At 37.7% G+C, this 20231-nt stretch overlaps 1 protein-coding gene across 3 annotated transcripts in view; it reads left to right on the top strand.

Moving 5' to 3' along the window:
• The window catches only part of ankrd52b (ankyrin repeat domain 52b), a 32058-nt gene extending 18503 nt beyond the window's left edge, over positions 1-13555 (top strand). For 2 of the 3 annotated variants that reach the window (XM_082156392.1, XM_082156391.1), the window contains exons 19-28: positions 897-984; positions 4141-4258; positions 6665-6884; positions 7384-7471; positions 7570-7653; positions 9754-9899; positions 10027-10109; positions 10531-10613; positions 10701-10792; positions 12729-13555. In XM_082156392.1, the coding sequence (XP_082012518.1) occupies positions 897-984; positions 4141-4258; positions 6665-6884; positions 7384-7471; positions 7570-7653; positions 9754-9899; positions 10027-10109; positions 10531-10613; positions 10701-10792; positions 12729-12913 (1187 nt within the window). In that variant the 3' untranslated portion in view covers positions 12914-13555. Of the gene's footprint in view, positions 1-896; positions 985-4140; positions 4259-6664; positions 6885-7383; positions 7472-7569; positions 7654-9753; positions 9900-10026; positions 10115-10530; positions 10614-10700; positions 10793-12728 lie in introns of all 3 variants that reach the window. The other variant, XM_082156393.1, reaches the window with a different exon arrangement.
• Positions 13556-20231: the final 6676 nt, after the last annotated feature.

Below are 20231 nucleotides of genomic sequence, written 5' to 3'. Positions count from 1 at the left end.
TGATGACCGGCCGTTAAATTATTAGAAAAATAATGCACACCTGAGGTGGTAATGCGGCAACGACGGAGAAACGGAGTTACACCTCGGGTGTGCACTATTTTTCTAAATAATTCAACAGGCTGGAGTCAATTATTCCGCTTATACTTTGGTTACCTCACCTCAAGACATTGTTCAGATGATGTATTTCAAGACATTTGTCAGGTTTTGTCCTTAAAATGATCTAGTGTGTGGGACTAATTTCTTGCGCATCTCATCCCAAGCGTCCGTTGCTAATTCCAAAACATAATTTTAGAGATAGTAAAGGAGGCTTGAGACATTGATAATGTAGTTAGTAATGCAGTTATCAGAGAGAAAGAGAGAGAGGGAGAAGCGTGTGTGAATTACCTGAGTCTGTGTGTCTCTCAACTGTGTTCGGCACCAGCATCATGTAGCTTTTAAGTTTCTTAACTATTTTACTGAAAAAATTGTCATAGTAGCGCTGGAAACACGCGAGTGTGTGTCCGTACTGTATATGTGCGTTTGTGAGAGAGAGAAGATATGTGCTTTTACATTATAACTAGGCCTAATAAATGCATAATACGATGTCATTTTGTGGCAAAAAACGTGGAAATAATTTGTCGTTTTTATCCTATTGTTTAGAATACTTATTTGCTCAGTCAGTGTCGTTGTGTGTTTTGGCTCTGAAGGCTATAAAGACCTTTGAAATAACTGAAATAATTTGGCAAAGTGATATGAAACTCTAATGCGGTCCTGACCTGCCTGGAACTACTTCAGCCGTGCCTTTCCCTGAAAATATTTGCACACCTTAGACTAGAGCATTTGTCAACCAATCAAGATTCAAGCATTCAGCAGCCCTGTAGTATAACTAGATTTAATCTATTGATTTATTTTCCTAGCTGCCAATGGCCAAACTGACTGCCTGCTCATGCTGTTGAAAAGAGCTGAAAAAACAGACATAATTGACGTCATGGACATACATGGACAGTAAGTGCCATTTCAACATTCATGTCAATGATATAACATGATTATACAATGCATTTACATGTTTTAAAATTCAGCAGAGAGTCTGTCAAGGCTGTTCACAAGTTCAATAGAAAATTGCCTAAATAGTTCCTCTTTCTCACTATACCACATTTAATGCAGCCATGTTTCGGGGGATAACAAAAAGCACAGCAGTCACTAAATTCACGCTGTGTTTCCATGCGAAGCCTGAGAAAGTCCACAACATCCAACTTGGACTGTGGCACCACCAGAAGGTCAACATTTTTACCTCGGCAGTTCATTTGCCACATATTTCTGCTGAAACAGCTCAGAATGTTAGTGGGTTGATTCATCTTCCTCAGCCATTGCTCCTCCTCTTCCGCTTCAAGACCACAGTTCAGTGTTATTTCATAGACTCAGTCTTTCTAGTGATGCGCTTGAAAGGCTTTTGCTGGTCTGTCTCGGGGAACTTGTCACCCACAGTGTCAAACTCTGGCGTGTTCCTCTCAATAAGAATGGGTTAGAGTTAGGTTTTGGGGTAAGGGTTGGGTTACAGTTAACAGTGTAACCACAAATGTTAATTAAATGCAAGTACTTTAACCCTTTATGGTACGGAGTTGCCATATGGCAGCAATTAATTTCTACTCATTTCCTTGTTATTCAGAAAAAATACAATATTTTGCACTATGGGAATTAAAAGGGCAGGCCTTAAGGTAGCCAATGATGTGCTGTTTTTAAGTCACATGACATTTGAATGTCCTTCCAAAACTCTCTTTCCCACTGTCTCACTCTCTCACGGAAGACACCTGTTGAAGTGTTCCAGAAATTGCTCTATTAACCTAATTTCTAAACATCTCTTCTTAAGGGGGATTTTTGCAGCATCTTTGATATGTAAATAAGTAGATATTTTTATTCACAAATCAACTTTGTCCAACATAGTTTTACTGTAAATTGAGAAAATATCCATGTTTCCACATGCCAACGATGTACCACAGTAGAATTGCAGTATGTGTTTCTCCATTGGGATTTTTTATAGATAGTAGCATCGACAATATGATTGCAGTTATTTATTTGTTTAGTGTTTATTGTAGTATAGTTGTATTTACAGTGCCCTCCACAATTATTGAACCCCCTGGTAAATATGATCAAAATTGGCTGTAAAAAATAAATCTGCATCGATTATCCTTGTGATCTTTCATTCAAAAAATGTGCAAAATTCTAACCTTTCATTGAAGTAAAAGAATTGAAAGTGGGGGGAAATCACATTATGAAATAAATGTTTTTCTCCAAAACATGTTGGCCACAATTATTGAAACCCCTAGAATTTTTTACGAGTAAAATATCTCTGAAGTATATTCCCATTAATATTTACCTTTTTTAGTACACCAGGGTGACTAGGAACATGAAACTGTCCAGCTATGACTTCGTGTTTCACAGAAGTTTAAATATGAGGAAACACAAAGGCCAAATCCCCTTAATCATCCATCACAATGAGTAAAACCACAGAATATAGTTCTGATGCGTAGCAAAAGATTGTTGAGCATCACAAACTAGAAAGTGGCTGTAAGACAATAGCTAAAGAATTGAAAATCCCCATTTTGACCATCAGGGCAATAATTAAGAAGTTATAACCAACTAAAGATGTTATGAATCTGACAGGAAAAGGACGTGTGTCTATACTGTCTTAATGCACGGCGAGTATGAAAGTTTGACTGGCCAAAGACTCTCCAAGGATCACAGATGGAGAATTGCAGAGATTAGTTGAGTCTTAGGGTCAGAAAGCCTAAAAAAAAAAATTATCAAACAACCCCTACATCCCCACATGTTGTTTGGGAGGGTTTAAAAAAAAACCTCCTCGCTCATCCAAAAACAAATTCCAGCAAATTTAATTGTCAGACACGACTGGATCTTCAAACAACACAGGGTTCTGTGGTCAGATGAGACTAAAACAGAGCTTTTTGGCAGCAAACACACTAGATGGGTTTGGTGAACACAAGGATAAAAAGTACCCCATGTGTACAATTTAATATACCATTGGATCTTTAATGTTGTGGGCATATTTTTCTGCTGGAGGTCCTGGACTTCTTGTTCAGATACATGGCATTGTGGATTCTATCAAATATCAACAGATAAAAAATCGAAACCTGACGCCTTCTGCTAGAAATCTTATAATATGCCATGGTTGGATCTTCCTTCAGGACAACGATCCAAAACAAACATCAAAATCAAAACAAAAATTTGTTGTGGAGCACAAAATGAAGCTTCTGCCATGACCGTCTCAGTCCCCTGACCTGATGAGTGGGCTGAACTGAAGAGGAGAAGCACCAACATGGATCTGGGAATCTGAAGGATCTGGAGAGATTCTGTATGGAGGAATGGTCTCTGATCTCTTGTCAGTTATTCTCCAAACTCATCAGGCATTATAGAAGAAGACTCAGAGCTGTTATCTTGGCAAAAGGAGATTGCAAAAAGTATTTAATAAAAGGGTTTCAATAATTGTGGCCAACGTGTTTTGGAGAAAAACATTTATTTCATAATGTGATTTCCCCCCACTTTCAATTCTTTTACTTCAATGAAAGGTTAGAATTTTTCACATTTTTTGAATGAAAGATCACAAGGATAATCGATGCAGATTTATTTTTTACAGCCAATTTTGATCATATTTACCAGGGGGTTCAATAATTGTGGAGGGCACTGTATGTATAAATAACAAAATGATTTCTTCTTTTCAGAAAATTAATACAGCAATATTTTACAGAAAGGGCAATAGGAAGAGTGCAGAGTTAACAGAGAGTAAGGACGAGTCAGCAAATGATAGGGATCTATTTATTTTTGGTTTGCATGAGTTCCAAGTATAAAAATCTATCAATTTCTAAAATAAATATGCATTTAAATAGAAAAGTACCCCTAAGTACCCCCTCAACTCCCCACCCAAATGAAGTGACCCAAATTACAATTACAGTGCTGTCAATACTGCATTGCACATTGAAGCTCATTCTTCTCTATGATGACAAAGTTTGATAATATGCCTGATCAGAATATGGTGGGAATTTAGACGCATTAATATGTTATATTGTTTCCCCCCATCTTTCTCTTTCTTTCCTTTTTTGCATTGTTTAAAGTATTGCTATTGTAAGCATAGTTTGGTGGTATCTGTAGGACTCCACTGATGTTGGCTACACTGGGCGGTCACATTGACTGTGTCCACATGCTGCTTGAGAGAGGAAGTAAACCAGACACTGGAGACAGAAGAAGCCACACTGCTTTACATCGCGCAGTAAGTTTATTCACTGTGTGTATGTATGCATGCATGTGTTTGGTTTGTGTATTTGAATATTTACACATTATCGGGCTGGAATTTGGCAATATCTGATGATATCTTGATATTGTTTTTGGGCTCTACTAGAACAGGTTTTCATGCTTGAATGTTCAAAAAAAAACTTAATTTTCACAAATTTGACATTGTTGCAGCTCCTCTCTTCCCTGTGTGTCACTAACTCTCTGGCGTGCATTTCCCGTTTAATGACGTAACTCGCTGATTAACTACCATAGTACATCGTTGAAGAAATCAACTAGCTAGTCACGACTGTTTCCTGAAACCGTACTGTCGCAAATTTGTCGTTCAACCACGCTGGTTAATGATGTCACACACATGGTGGAGTAATAACTTTGTTTAATGAATCTGTTTGAGATTGAATTAATGCTAGATTTATGCTATAAATGATGGACATCTGAGGAATAATTAAAAATGTTCTTGCTTGTTTCAGTTGTTTTGCTTTTTTTCCAGATTCAATCATAGGCTCGTTCTTACGCACTAGAGCACGTTCATGTATGCGCACTCTTTAAAAACGACACTTTAAATCTCTTGACAAACTAAAAGACATAAATTCAATTGTCCGTTAGAACTATGGTTTCAGGAAACACTGACTGGTTAAACTACAGTATGCTGATAACGACAGTACTTGCGACCATAATTGGCAAACGATTCTTTTGGGAAACGCACCCCTGTTTAGTTCCTGTCTCTATGAAGCCCCTCCTTCTGAAAAGCACACTGTGCTCTGATTGGTCGGCTGGAGCAGTGTGTTGTGATTGGTCAAGCGCTTCGAGTGTGTTTGGGAAATGTCCCGCCCCTTACCATAACCGTCAGTTTCAACACACTACTAACTAACTCAACCAGGCCCCGCCCCTTTATTCTGCATATTCATTATTTAAATATTGTGACGTGTTCGTTCCCGGAAGAAAACTCAAGACTACAATGAAGTTCAGAAGCTGTGACACTGATATAGAGAATAACTCCCGCTGGAGGGACTTTGGAGCAACATTACATTGTACAAAAGGATAATGGGTCCTTTTAAGGAGTGTTGGCAGAGCACCTGACTCTGCAAATGGGAATCATATTTCTTGGTCTTTACACAGCCCTGCAAAACCAATCATTGCAACTAACTAATCCTAGTACGAGATACCCTTTCCATTTCAGACCTTCTGTTTCACATTTGGCAAACATACATTGCGGGTTGAAATCATCTCCGAAATTAGCTTAGCAAGACACTTGGGCTTAAATGTGGTGAAGATGCCAGCAGATCTAAGCTCTATAGTGAGGACGGTTCAACACATGTGGCCTAATTATAGGAGTCATTGGCCGTGCAAAGGCTCCCTTTACACCTGTGTTTTCTGTGATCGGATTTACTATCGAATCTCACTTGAGATTCACACAGTAAGTGACTGTGAACTGCGAACAGATCACTTAAAGCCCATTCACAGGTGGTCTGGGATGGATTTAATGAAGGCATATTTGCAGTGTCTTTTCGTCATACAGATTCAGCTGTGATATTCTGCTCTCACAATGTGAAGGAGAACAGACACTGTGCTTCTGCAATTTACACACCTGCTTCAATCCACAATATCTGATTATCAGTCAAATTATTTCACTTGGAATCTTGTTTCTCACATTTCTCTTTCCACACAGAGCAACTTTTTAAATTCATGAATATATGAGTTAAAAAAAATCACAATCACTTTGTTCCACATGTGCTTTTCCTTGTTGCTTGAATTCACAGCAGAAGCAGTTATTTTAACTTTTTGCTTTTTGGACAGGATTTTGTAGGGCGGGACTTGATTTTGTCCATGAGGAATTGATTGGATGGCTCTCTAAACCAGAATGCATGTGGTTACTGAGTGGACAGCTGTCACTGAGTGTTGTGTTACATTTTGGTCCACACTTAGGGGTGAAAAAATAAATAAATTCATGTCTTGGGACATATTTTATCTTCTCTATGTATGTGTGTGTGTGATTGTGTGTGTGTAAATGTACATTTTTCGTCATCAAATGACATCAGCTATTTGTTGACCAAATGTTCATAATGGGTAAAATGCTCAATTTAAATGGCAGCTCAGATAGCTTTTGCATTCATTATGGGCACAATTTGGAGTTTCTCTTAGTGCTACACTGAAAAAAAAAATGGTAGAAAGAAACAAATTTCACTCAGAAATGTTAAAATTATTTAACAATTAAATGCTGTTTTCTTGTAAAACATACTCCAATTGTCTTTATTTTATAAAATAAAAATAAAAAAAAATGTTGTAGTGTACTACAAAATGAAACTAAAAATACCAAAAGCTCTTGAAAATGATTATGCAGAGCGAGTAAAGCAAACTGAATTTCAGTGTCCTCTGTGTGTTTCAGGCAGTAGTTGGGAATGAAGAGTGTGTATCAGCATTGCTGGTGCATGGAGCCTTCGCTCTGTGCCGGGACGTTCATGGCAGAAGCCCTTTGCATTTGGCTTCCTCTTGTGGTCATGCAGGAATATTGCGGCCCTTACTGGACGCAGCGTCACTTTCAGACCCCCTTGACTCTCTGCTAGACTACAGTGCCTACACACCCACTCACTGCGCTGCTTACCATGGTAAAATCCCTTTCTATAACCTTTAATAAATGCTAGAGCAATGGAGAAACATCAGTTGAGATTTATATCAATGAATGACAAATCTTTCATTTTCTACCTAAAATTAAAGTTGGCATAAAATGGAATGTGCTATTGTCTTTTCTTTCCTATTGTGACGTATACGCTAGTGAAAACGCTTCTGTAACAAGATCAAATGTAGGGCGGGGCTTGATTTTGTCTGTGAGGAATTGATTGGATCGTTGTGGTTTGCTATTGGCTGATCTTATGTGAGTGACAGGTTGCCCCGCCCTCATCATCAGAGAAGAGATGCTGCAAGAGGGAGGGGAAGTTATTTTAATCAAAGATTATGAAGGCACATGAATTTAAAAATAACAATAATGGTGTGCAGGGATAAATGATTAATAATAATTATTGCAATATTCCATAAAAAATTTCATGGTGAGTTTAAAGAAACGTACTGTATTTACAAGTCATGTAAAAGTTTTTTTTTTACACACAGGGCACAATGATTGTCTTGAAGTTTTACTTGAATATAGACCATCAAGCTTCCAGGAAGGAAATGCCTTTACACCACTGCACTGTGCACTGTGAGTGAACCTCTCCTGTCTCCATCTTTTTAAATGTTTCTGTACAAAACGTTCAACATTTTTCATGACGAGAACATTTCCTGTTTCTTCCTCCACAGAATCACTGGTCACGATGGTGCCGCTCAACTGCTTGTTGAAACTATAGGAACAAAGACCATGAACCTCAGAGATGCCAAAGGAAGGTGTGTGTGTCTGTTCCACACTTAAAAATATTTAAGTTTAGTTAATATAGTTAGAGAGCGAAACAGAGAAACTTGAATGGTTTACCAACCACTTCGGATGAACAAGAGGGTCTCTTTTTAAAAGCTAATGTCAAAAATCCACCGATATTTCAGAAAGATTATTATTATTATTACCATTTAGTTTTCTTTTTTTTTCAGATATTACCTTTCATGTAGTGTGTAATATAGCTGTTTGTGACTATAAGGTCTGCAAAGTTCTGCACAGAACAAATTAAGTTTTTGTCTCCCGAAAGAAAGTGATTCTGAACTGAAACGAGTCATCAGTATTTCCAGTCTCTCTTCCTGCTGAATCTGTGTAGGTTTGTTACAGATTTGCATAATGCCAGTCCAGTGGCGGCTGGTGCTAAAAAAATTTTTGGGGGGCGCAACAAACTGAATTATTAATCCAGGACTGAATGTAGGCTAATTGTTAAATAACAATTTAACAGTGATAAAAATGTAGCTATCATTAGCCTAAAGTTTAGCTAAAACTTCAGCCGGTAGGGTTGGGAAATAGCCAATTGCCAAATAAATCTGAATTTTTGGGCTAAATGGCGATGTATGGTATAATCTGAGTATTTAATTATTATTTTTCTATTTGAATAAAAAAAAACTGTATTTAATAAAAAAAATATATATATATATCCTGATCAAGATTGTCCTACAAACAATGTTCATATTGAAGGTTATAAAAACAAACATAGTGTAACCTTGCTGTCTATCTGCAGTCTATCCAAAAAAGGGGTCAAATCACATTACATTCTAACATTGCAACATTACAATCTAAAAACAAAATAATGCTTTTTAAAGAAGTAGTTAAATTTACTAAACTTAAAATAAAAAAATTAAAAATAAAAACAAAGCTAATATCATAAAAATACTCATGTAGGTTTGAAATTCTCTAGCACATTTATGTTCACCAACAACAACAAATATTCAACAACAAATATTTTAGCTAAATATATTTATAATTTAGTGCTAATCTATATTTTAGTCAATAATTGTGCTCCTATTCTATTGCGCTCCGTCTGTTCGGCGCGCATGCACGCGGCGGCGCTCGTTCACGGAAGTTTAGCTTGCAGAAAGCTCGCCCTCTCATGACAGCAAACTGGAAATATTGACTTTCTAACATTTACAGATGGAGAATATGTCCGTGAAATGTAAGTTATGCACTGAGGAAATTATTGGATGTCACTTCAGCTTATGGCTAAATATTATTAGAGGTATATTTGTTTCCAGCAATCGCTGCACAAGTGAAGTTTACGTATGATGACGAAAGCACGTTAGTGTGAGCCCTCCCGGAACCCATAGAGAATGCATTGCAGTGCCTGCAGTTCGAAAAAAAAAATCTTTGCATGTAAGTCTATGGGAACACTCTGGGCGATTTTCGGCCATAGTGAAATCGCCCAAAAAGAGGCGGTACTCCACAGAACGTGACTTGGCGCTGATTGGACTATATCCAGAGGCAGTGAGTTCTAGAACAGTGAGTGACTGCTAGCATAACTCTGTGGTTGAATGAGATTGTGATTGAAAAAGTCCTTTCACACTTTGGTGGTGCGTCGCCCGATCGCCCTAATGAAGAAACCGCCGCTGTACCAGTCTATGTTCTTCATTGGCTGCCGTGAACAACGTCTACTATGACCCTCAAACACTGTAGTTGTATGTGAGACTGGAAGAGTTTGGTTCGTGTTGTTCATGTGGAGAAGACGCTGTTTTCTGCTGACAAAGCAAATCCACTTTGATGAGATTGATACGGTAAAACCGACGCCATCGTTACTGTTCGTATCACTGAGTATCAAGAGCTGAGGAAGATCCGGAGCTGAAATTCAGATATGATGATGAGCGTTTAGTTTCTGACATGGTCGACCAATCACAACAGACTGTTGACCAATCAGAGCAGAGCAGCTCTCAGAAAGGCGGGGTTTAGAGAGACTGAATCCTTGATCGAACCTTTTCAGACACTGAGAGAAAAGAGCTGATGCTGCAATGGATATCATGAGAAAGTGTTTTATTTTATTTTAATAGGGGCACTTTAATATTCTCAGTGTATTTTGTCTACAGGACTCCACTACATGCATCTGCACATGCAGGAAATATGGCAGCACTGCATCTGGCGTTGACCTGCGGTTCAGATGTAAACTCAGTCGATTACACCGGACGCTCTGCATTAATGGTTGCTGCTGAAAATGGGCACACGTCTGCTGTCGGTTTGTATTGATTTTATTGTCTAGTGCTTTCTATTAACGTGTGTAGAGTGGTTGTGTGTTCCATTGATTTTAAAAGATGTTTTCTTTAGTAGTCTTATTGATCTGCTCAAACCTTATTTGGTTCTAGACATCTTGCTTCATCAGTCCAGAGCGAACCTCTCACTACTGGACATCAACAGGAACTCGGCACTTCACCTGGCTTGTAGAAGAGTAATGTACCCTAGCTCTCATAGTGTCCTATATTACACAACACGTTTACATGCAACCAAATAATCCGTTAGTAATCGGATTGATGACTCAATCGGACTGAAAAGCCTTCATGTAAACGCCTTAATCGATCGGATTGAAAGGGGTGGTTTATTCCTTTTCTAATCCGATCGAGAGAACATGTAAACACTTGATCGGATTGAAAACCGAAACTGAAAGAACTGCGCATGTGAAATGACGTCGCAGTGTGCGCACGTCAAACAATTATTCCGATTTGAAGATTGTGACATATAAATGCTCACATTAACCCGATCACATGTTTAGCGTTCATGTAAACACTACATTCAGATTCATCAATCAAATTGCAAAACAAAAGTTGTGCCTGTAAACATAGCCAGTGATCATCACGTGTTTAACTCAACAGGGTCATGAAATGTGTGCTCTTCTCATTCTGGCTGAGATTGACGACCCCTCGCTCATCAATGCCGCAAATAGTGCACTTCAAACGTGAGCATTCCCATATTATAAGTGTATGTGTGTGTTGATTGTTTGGTTATTTTCACAGCTGAAGTTTCTCTATCTACACACCACTAGGCCTCTGCATATTGCAGCGAGAAATGGTCTTGCCACCGTGGTTGAGGTCCTGCTTACTCGAGGTGCAGCGCTTCTGGCCCTAGATGAAGATGGTGAGTTTCTCCATTGCTAAGCTAGAGCCAACAGAATTAAAGGAAGCATATGTAAGAAATGTATTTCAATTAATCATAAAATGGCCCTGATATGTCACTAGACATTAAGAAATCATGTTCATTTCAAATACTTATATCACTGACAACAGTAGTCCGGCCAGGATATTGTCATTTAAAAGTGAAGTTGCAGCCCTCAACTGATGTTGATGTTGTCATGTTGTGTTTTGGCCTGAAGCTCCACCCTCCACCTATCTACCAATCACGAAGTCAGTAGTGTTTCGGCATCCGGGGTGCCAGCTCTGCTCTAGTTACCACAGCTGCAGCTACAAACGTGTCGGATAAAAAATATCTAACGTTACGAAACCTAAAAGACCTCGTTATGAATCCGAAATACGTTGTGACAAAGTCCGAAAAAAAAAACTTACTGTGTAGGACTTGTCACTTGCCATTGGAAGGTCCTTGTAGCAGCCGACGTTCCTGCTGGATCCTGCAGCCTAACTAGCAACCTGGAGTCAGGGGTGAGGGGGAGGGGATACACCGCTCTACAGTCATTTGAAAGTGATTGCAGTACCAGTTTTGGCCACAATCTTACATACGGTTCCTTTAACTTCACCAATAGGCATTAATATTGACTGATAGATTTTGTGTTTGAAGAGACTGTAGTTGCTCACCAATTGCTAGTTTAATGATCTTTTCTGCTTCACCATTTCTTTACATGGTGTGCCGTTTTATAGTGACAAGTACTAAATCTTCTTGCATGTTAATCTTAGTTTTTGTCTCGATCATGACGAGCGACTTGTCATTCTGTCGTTCAGTCAAACTTGGTTTGTATTTCCATTTGAAGTCGGGTTGCCCCAACAGTGGAATCTCATTTAAATCCCAAAATCCTGCTCAACACCACTGATTTTTTCGTGTCATGCAGCATGTTTGCTTTTAAAAAAAAAAAGTTTACAGAAAAGTTTTCTTGATGCTTAAACTCATCACGTTGCCTGGTTGGGACATAACTCACTTTTCGCTAGAAAAATGTGCTTTTTTTTTTCTGTCTTCTTTAAATTCAGTATGTGTTGTGGAGAAACTAATTCAAAGTAGCAACCGTACTAACTTAATTAAAAATGTTCAGCCATAACTCAACTGTTTTTAAAACTGGTTTCCAATAACAAAAGCCAATATATTGTGAAAAAAGCTATATTGTACATTTCCAGCTAAAAGGGAACATTCTTCTTGCAAAGATGTGATCAAATGTTCCTTCTCTAACATTAATAGAATGTTCATTCAAAGTTATGAGGAAGCCTTTGCACAAAACCATTGGTAACACTTTAATTTAGGGTCCAATTCTCACTATTAACTAGTTGCTAATTAGCATGCATATTATTAGGATATTGGCCTTTTTTTAGTACTTATAAAGCACATATTAATGCTTTATTCTGCATGACCATATTCTACATCCCTTAATCCACCCGATACCTAAACTTAACCTTACTAACTGTTAATAAGCAGTAATTAGGAGTTTACTGAGTTAACCATAAACTAAAGTGTGACCAAAACATCTCTACGTCATTAATGGAATATTTTTTATGAAACGGTTAGTTTTGTCCAAAATTGATAAATGTTACGACTTGTTTCGGAACGTTCAGAGAACATTCAAAAGTAACAGTCCCATAATGTTTTCAAAATAATAAAATAGGAATGTTCCTTTAAAAGTAAACACTAAAGAAGATATACTGAAGAATATGGGTCACCAAACAGTTGATGGCAAAAGTAAAATAATGGCCATTTTGAAATATGTTTTATAACGTTAGCAAAAAACACTTTATGATTCTATGATTCTACATTAAATAATTTTTGTCAATACCGGTAATTGACATGCTAGCTAGGATAACTTATCCTTACACAATCCTTGTGCCATCCTTACACATTAATTGTGCCATGTTTTTAGGTCATACTCCAGCGTTGGCATGCGCTCCAAATAAAGATGTGGCGGACTGCTTGGCTCTCATCATTTCCACCATGAAGCCTTTTTCTGCTGGCACCAGCTGTGGCGTCAGTCTGATGAAGCACTGTGGCACTGCTGTATCCCATCAGCCCTTGTCCAACATACAACTGATTACAGAGGAACCGTAGGACTGAGTGAACACCAAACTATATACCTTTAACAAACTGCACCGCTCCTTCCTATCCAGACAGAAGGTATTGGAATGTACTGTCTATTATACAACACTATACAACGCTACTGTTTTAGCATCATGCAGTATATACAGTAACATATTCATTTGTAGTGCAATAAATCTTTACCAAATGCCACCATTCCATTATATGCTGAATTCCTCCTTAATAACCAGCCATAGAAAGTCACTTCTATTATTAGAGTACAATATCTGCTACTGTTTTAGCATCATATATAGTATACAAGGGCATAAATGTATTCATTTGTGGTTGCATGACATTTTTTACAGTGCTGTCACTTTTATCTTAGCCTATCACTAAGATTTCCCAGCTTTCTTTGGACACTTTTTATGCATTTCTGAAGAGGCAACGTGTGAAAAATGAATTAGAAATAATAGTTAGCCACCCTACCTACTCCTGACATGCCCCACAAAACACCATCACGTCAAAATAAAAGTCTCTCACTCGCAGATTATGTATACTTGTCATCCTATTTTACAGGCATAAATACTGTAATTCATAACACTTTTAGCACTTCAATTACCTAAACATTACACACATAGTATCACTATTGCCATTCATGTTTTAGCTGTAACACAACATTTTTTTTTTTGTCAAGGTTGCACTGTGCTTTTATTTATTTATTTATTTCAATCATCATTTATTGTTAGAAAATCGTTTAAGTTGACTTTATCATTTGATACTGTTAACTACAGTAGATTAGCACAATATGTTTTAAATTAAAACTAAAGAAAAAATAAAGTATTCTGATATACAGAAGTGTCTGATCTGAATTCTGATCGAAAAATAATTATTTGCAATATTTTATTGTTTGCATGTCATAAGAAACTACTTTTTTTTTTTTTTTATGTCAGCATATCTCCAAGTTATTTCCTCAACATTTTCTTATCTACTCTACTATTTTATGACAGTAGGAATGATCTGATTTGCCGCTGTCATTTTAATAGCTCATCTTAGTGAAGTTCAGAAGATTTGTCACAAACAACTGAACAAAAGTAAATCTCCTTTTAATACTAAATATAAACTGGAAATGCATTACAATTACGCAACACAATTGTATGTTAATCATGATGGGATTTGCACCATGTAACCAATAACCATAGGGGTATTACAGAACAGATCGTTCCAGTCCTGGTTACTGGATTGTTCAAAACTGCGTTGTAGCCATGAAAAAAAAATCACAATATATTAATAGGTATGATGCAAAACACATGTTCACTATATCACTGAGCAGCCCAGCTGATGTAACTATTTCATATAAGCAGAAAGGCTCTCAATTCTGTGCTGTATTATGAATATAAATGGTCAATGATGCACTTTTTACTATATTGACCTTGTTACTTATATTGCATAGAGGTTGAAGTTCTTATCTAGTCATCATACGGTTTGAGACTCAAACCAGGGCCATGTGGCAGAAATTATGATGATTTTATTTTTAATAATATTTTTATAAATGTAAAAGTTTCCAGGTCAAAGACATTGGAAATCTATCAGGTGGAATTCCTTAATGAGGCGATTCCCAGTGATTTTAGCCTCAAGATTTCGCAGAGCAAAGGTAAATGTGAACGTGCCTGTTACACAGTCTCAAAATTGAGAGCATTAATGAGTAAACCAGAGCCCTTTTTTGTATGTTTATATTAAAACTTTCACAAAAATTTTTCATGTACAATAATACAGTGACATACGGAGCCCCAAAGGGGACATGGTGATGGATTGCATTCGCTTGCAAAACTTTTGTGAGAAACTTTTCATTTAAAATATTTTAGTTTAAAAAAGTTAAATTAGTAGGGTCATAAAAAACAAATATCCCCTCCAGACATCACTTTTGGCCAGTACTATTTATTAAATAAAATAAAAAAATTATCTCATGCGGCGCCTCGGCAGAAGGTAGGCCGCGCCATTAGTCCATCCATTTCTCCACTATGACCCATTCAGGCTGATTTGCTGAACGATTTTGAATATGATGGATTATCATTATCACATTAGCCACTAAAGAGGCATTGCTTCTCACATGGCTTTCCTCCTGTATTTCGCCTTCGCCTCTTGCATGTTGCATGTTCATAATGGTTTTTACAGCTTCTTTTTATTTGGCTTTTCTGGTTCAAAACCCCGTGCGACTGACATTGATTACAGTGGTAAGCACAATATACTGCACATGAAGTTAAAATGGGTCTCATAGAGTGAAACTTCTGATTTAGGAATCCAAGCAGCTCCCAAATCAAATCATGATCACATAGTTTTCCATTTCTGGCTGGAAAAAAATTTAGCTTGCTAAAAAATGTCATGTGTTTAGGAACACCTACTTTTCTAAATCATCCTAGGACGCTCATCTAATTTTCACGAAAATGTTCAGGCTTGTCCTATATTTTTTTAAATAATAATAATAATAATACGTTTTATTTATATAGCGCCTTTCAAGTATCCAAGGACCCTTACAAGAAAATACAGAAGTACAAGCAAAGTATTGTACAGCAGTCAAACATGTAAACAGCATGGCAGATAATGACTTAACAAGTAGTGAAATATCAGAACGGGGAACCAATCAGTTGAAAAACTATGTGAATAAATTAGTTTTTAAGGTCTGTAGTGATGAGACAGATGAGATTCTGAATGCCCAAAAGTTGACCGTTTTAACTTTGGTAAAACAAGCAGGTTGTCGGAACTAGATCTAAGAGTATGGGCAGGAGCATAAGGCTGAATAAAGTCTTGAAGGTGAGGGTAGATATGAAGGTGCTAAACCATGACAGGCCTTATAAAGTAAGACAAGTAGTTTGAACTGAATGCAGTAGGGAGCGAGTGTAGTTGGTGAAGGATTGGAGTGATGTGAGTAGATGTAAGGGAGTTACAGAGTTTTACTGTTTACAAAGCAGCAGAGTTTTGTAGCATTTGCAGGCGATTAAGGGCTTTAGCTGGAAGGCCACTAAATGACAATTTAATGATCTGGCCAAGAGGAAGCATATGAATTAAAAATATTAGTGGACCAAGTACTGAACCTTGAGGTACACCATGGGAGATCGTGAAGGAGCGAGATTTGTGTTTGTTAATGCAAATTAATTGTCTATCCGAGAGATATGAAGTTAACCACTGAAGGAAAAAGGAGGGCTGAATGACAGATCCAGGAGAACCAAGAGGCTGATGTCCAGTGTCAGATGCCAGGAGAAGGTCATTGACCTCTCTTAAAAGAGCAGTCTCTGACACCTGCTACAGCTCATGCTAAATCCCGTAGATGGCGCTTTAACGACTCCCTGCTGTATGAAACTACATTTAGGCCTATGAAACAACTCAGATCTGGGCTTACAGAATTTTTGGAAATTAATATGGATCATTGCTCAAACCCTCAGGTGTTATGGAAAGTTACTAAATGCTATCTACGAGGGAACTGCATTGCCTTTTCCTCAAAGGCCAAGCGTCTTAAAAATAAGCGCTCCTTCGATTATCTTGAACAAGAAATATGGTCTTTGGAGCATCAGCAGACCCAGTCTTTCTCAGAAGTGGCTGCTCAGAATTTGTTACTGTTGAAAAAAGAATACAATAGCCTGTCGATGTCCAAAGCCGAGTTCATCATTCACAGAACTAAGCAAAAATGTTACTTTCATTCAGATAGTACTAGCCATCTGCTTGCATTGAGGTTAAAGGAAACCGAGTCCAAAGCAAATATTGATATGTCACGAAACAATGATGGCAAAATAGTTACAGATCCTAGGGCTATTAATAACACCTTTTAAAGCATTTTATTCCACACTGTATTCTTCAGAGGTGGTTCTTGACAGACATGCATGCAAAACATTTTTAGAGAATTTGAACTTGCCTATTTTACCAGAAGAGGACAGAGAACTTCTAGAAGAACCTCTAATGTTGGAGGAATTTCATAATATGGCCAAATCTCTTAAAAAAAAAAAAAAGAAGGGAAATCCTATCCCTCCCCCGGAGCTCTACCTGGCTGTTTGGGATGTTGTTGGGCCCTTAATCTTGAATTCTATGAATTATGCTATCAAACATGGTATGCTTCATAGGGACCAGAACATAGCGCTTATCATTTTGTTACATAAGAAAAATAAAGATCCACTGAATTGTTCTAGTTACCGTCCAATATCTTTAATTAACAGTGATGTAAAAATTCTGGCAAAAACCTTGGTTTCCCGGATTGAGCCCTTCATGGATATTTTGATTCATTTTGACCAAACTGGATTTCTTAGAGAGGGCTGCTGGCCGCAGACAATATGCGACGTTTATTGCACATCATTGAACATTCTCACACATATACTGACACTTGCGCAGTTTTTTCCCTTGACGCGCTCAAAGCTTTTGACAGACTTGAGTGGGACTTTCTATGGACAGTACTGGAACATTTTGGTTTCGGTCCTAAATTCATATATGCCATTCATACTCTTTATAGTAACCCAACAGCTTCTATTTCAACAGGCACTTATCAGTCTCAACCCTTTCCACTACAGAGGGTTTGTCGTCAAGGCTGTCCCCCTATCACCACTTCTTTTTGCACTTTCACTGGAACCGTTAGCCCAAGCTCTCAGACAAAGCCAAGTTATTGTACCAATTACTTTACTTGGTTCTCAGCATTATATATCGTTGTATGCGGATGACATCATTTTGTACCTTTCAGACTTAAAAAAACTCTATACCTAATGTCTTAAAGTTATTCCACCACTTCAGCAGCATGTCTGGATACATGATAAATTGGGATAAATCCTCCTTAATGGTCCTTAACAATATCTCTCACCACATTTCCCTTCCTAACAATATTGTGTTCACTAAATCATTCACATACCTAGGAATCAAAATAACGGATTCTCTGTCAAGAATCATCCAATTAAATTTCAGTGAATTCAGCCAGAAAATAAAACTTGATCTTCAAAGATGGACCAACCTTCAGATCTCAATGCAAGCCAGAATCAGTACAGTCAAGATGAATATTCTACCACTCCTGAACTTCTTGTCCTTTATGATCCCATTCACACCACCTCCCAAATATTTTAAAGAGTTAAACTCTGCAGCATCCAGATTTGTCTGGAATGGCAGACAACCCAGAATAAGTTTTTTTGTTTTGCAGTGCACAAAATTAGAAGGTGGCCTTGCCCTCTCTAATTTTCAGATTTATTACTGGGCATTCCAGATTAGAGCTATGCGAACATGGACGGACAAAGACAGTAAAGTGCCATGGAGAAGCATAGAATCAGCTATTGTACATCCCCATAGACTTCAAGATCTGCCCTTCACAGGTATAGGACGTCGCAACTCGCACCTTAAATTTGGTAATGTTATTTCATCCACTTTAGCTGCATGGTACAGTGCTGACAAAGCAATAGGCCATTCAAAGAAATTCTCTCAGCAATCTCCTCTATGGAACAATGCTCACTTCTTATCTGATCAACAACCTTTTGTTTACCCTTTGTGGTCGTCCAAAGGGTTTTTTACTTTTTCCAATATTTTTGACGGGACTGGTTTGCGCACATTCCAGGATATCCAAGCAGAATACAGCCTACCTGGCTTTTCTTTTTTCTTGTACCTGAGGTTGCGATCTGCTATGAAAGCTTATGGCGTGCCATGGAATTCTGTTTTGACTGACCACCCAATGTTTAGCTGGATTGATCCTGTGTCAAAGATCCTAGAGGGGCGGTCACAGTAATCTATAATTCTTTACTCAGTAGTGTTCATAAGCCTTTAAAGATACTATCAACGTGGGATTTGGAACTTTCTTGGTTAGGATTCCACCCAGACTGGGATACAGTGTGGTCAAAACTTGGCCTTACTTCTAAAAATCTTAGTCATGTACTTATTCATTTATCGCATGAAACTTATAATCCAATCCATACTGCAGTTTCTGTAACACTGACGCCAATGGTACATTTCTACATATGTTTTGGGACTGTCCAATGATTCAACTATTCTGGAAGTATGTGATTGTTATGTTACATGATCTTACAGGTCTATATCTGGATTTGGACTCCTGTTTACTATTATTGAATGATGATTCAAAGTACCAATTTTCTCTACGTCACAAAAAAAGTGTTGATGGCAGGGTTTCATAGCTGCAAAAAAAGCTATTTTACAGCAGTGGATAACCCCAGATACAAACTTGAAGCAATTTTGGATAGTCTCATTTCATTACATAGTTTGCCTTGAGTGTACAACTGCAAATATCAATAAGGCAAAGACAACCACTGTAAACACCTGGATGAATATAGCCTCTGCTCTTAAAGAGCTTCTTTGAATATTCTACAGAGTCAATATGAGTTTGCTGCCAGTGTTTAAGTGTGTTGTGTTCTGTGCGTATGTGTGTTTTTTATTTTACTTTATTTTAATTTTATTTCTATTCTCATCCGAATGCTCTCTCTGTATGATATGTGTTGTTTATTGATTGAAAACAAAAAATCATAATCACAAAAAAAAAAAGAGCAGTCTCTGGACCAGACTGATCAGGTTCATGCAGGTTATGTTTATCCAAGTCAGACTGCAATTGTGTGACAACCACCTTTTAAGTACTTAAAGGGGTGGTATAATGCCCTTTTCACAAGATGTAAAATAAATCTCTGATGTCCCCAGTGTGTATATGTGAAGTTTTGGCTCAAAATACCCAACAGATATTTTTATATAGCATGTTGAAAGTGTACATTTTTGAGGGTGAGCAAAAACGCACCGTTTTGTGTCTGTTCCTTTAAATGCAAATGAGCTGCTGCTCCCAGCACAGAGGGCGGAGCTACAACAGCTTGCACTCACACAGACATGCACTGAATTTTTAAAAAACTTTTAGCCATTTATGTTCAAACCAGAGTCAGACAATAATGGAGAGACTCAAGAAGAAGTGACAACATGTAGAAGCAACAGGACATTTCTGAATGGTTAGTTGATGAATTTATGTAGCTTATGTGTAGTTCTCTTCTAGTCCTTGATTAGCATATTCTGTCTTGATAGTCTATAAACCGTGTTCAGGGGGCGGGTTTATGTAAATTCTAGGGTTAGTGATGTCACTAACCTGGGAGGAATGTCCTGTCCATTTGTTGTAGTCCTTAAAAAGCAATTTCTTTAAAAGCAAATATCTCCCTTTGCTTTGAACTTTGAGCGTTGTAACTTTGCAGATGTTTTTATGCTCAAACAGCAACATTACACACTAACTAAAGTTAAAAAAGTGAAATCATAATCAACCACCCCTTTAAGCTAAGACGTTTTTGAGTAAATGAGTTGGAATTGGGTCATGTTGACAGGAAGAGGAGTTAGATTTAGTAATCAAATGTATTAG

Source organism: Leuciscus leuciscus (genome assembly GCF_965113295.1).
Source record: "Leuciscus leuciscus genome assembly, chromosome: 23".
Taxonomy (NCBI): domain Eukaryota; kingdom Metazoa; phylum Chordata; class Actinopteri; order Cypriniformes; family Leuciscidae; genus Leuciscus; species Leuciscus leuciscus.
The sequence above is the reverse complement of the archived record's forward strand: the minus strand, read 5'-3'. Positions and strand labels throughout refer to the sequence as shown.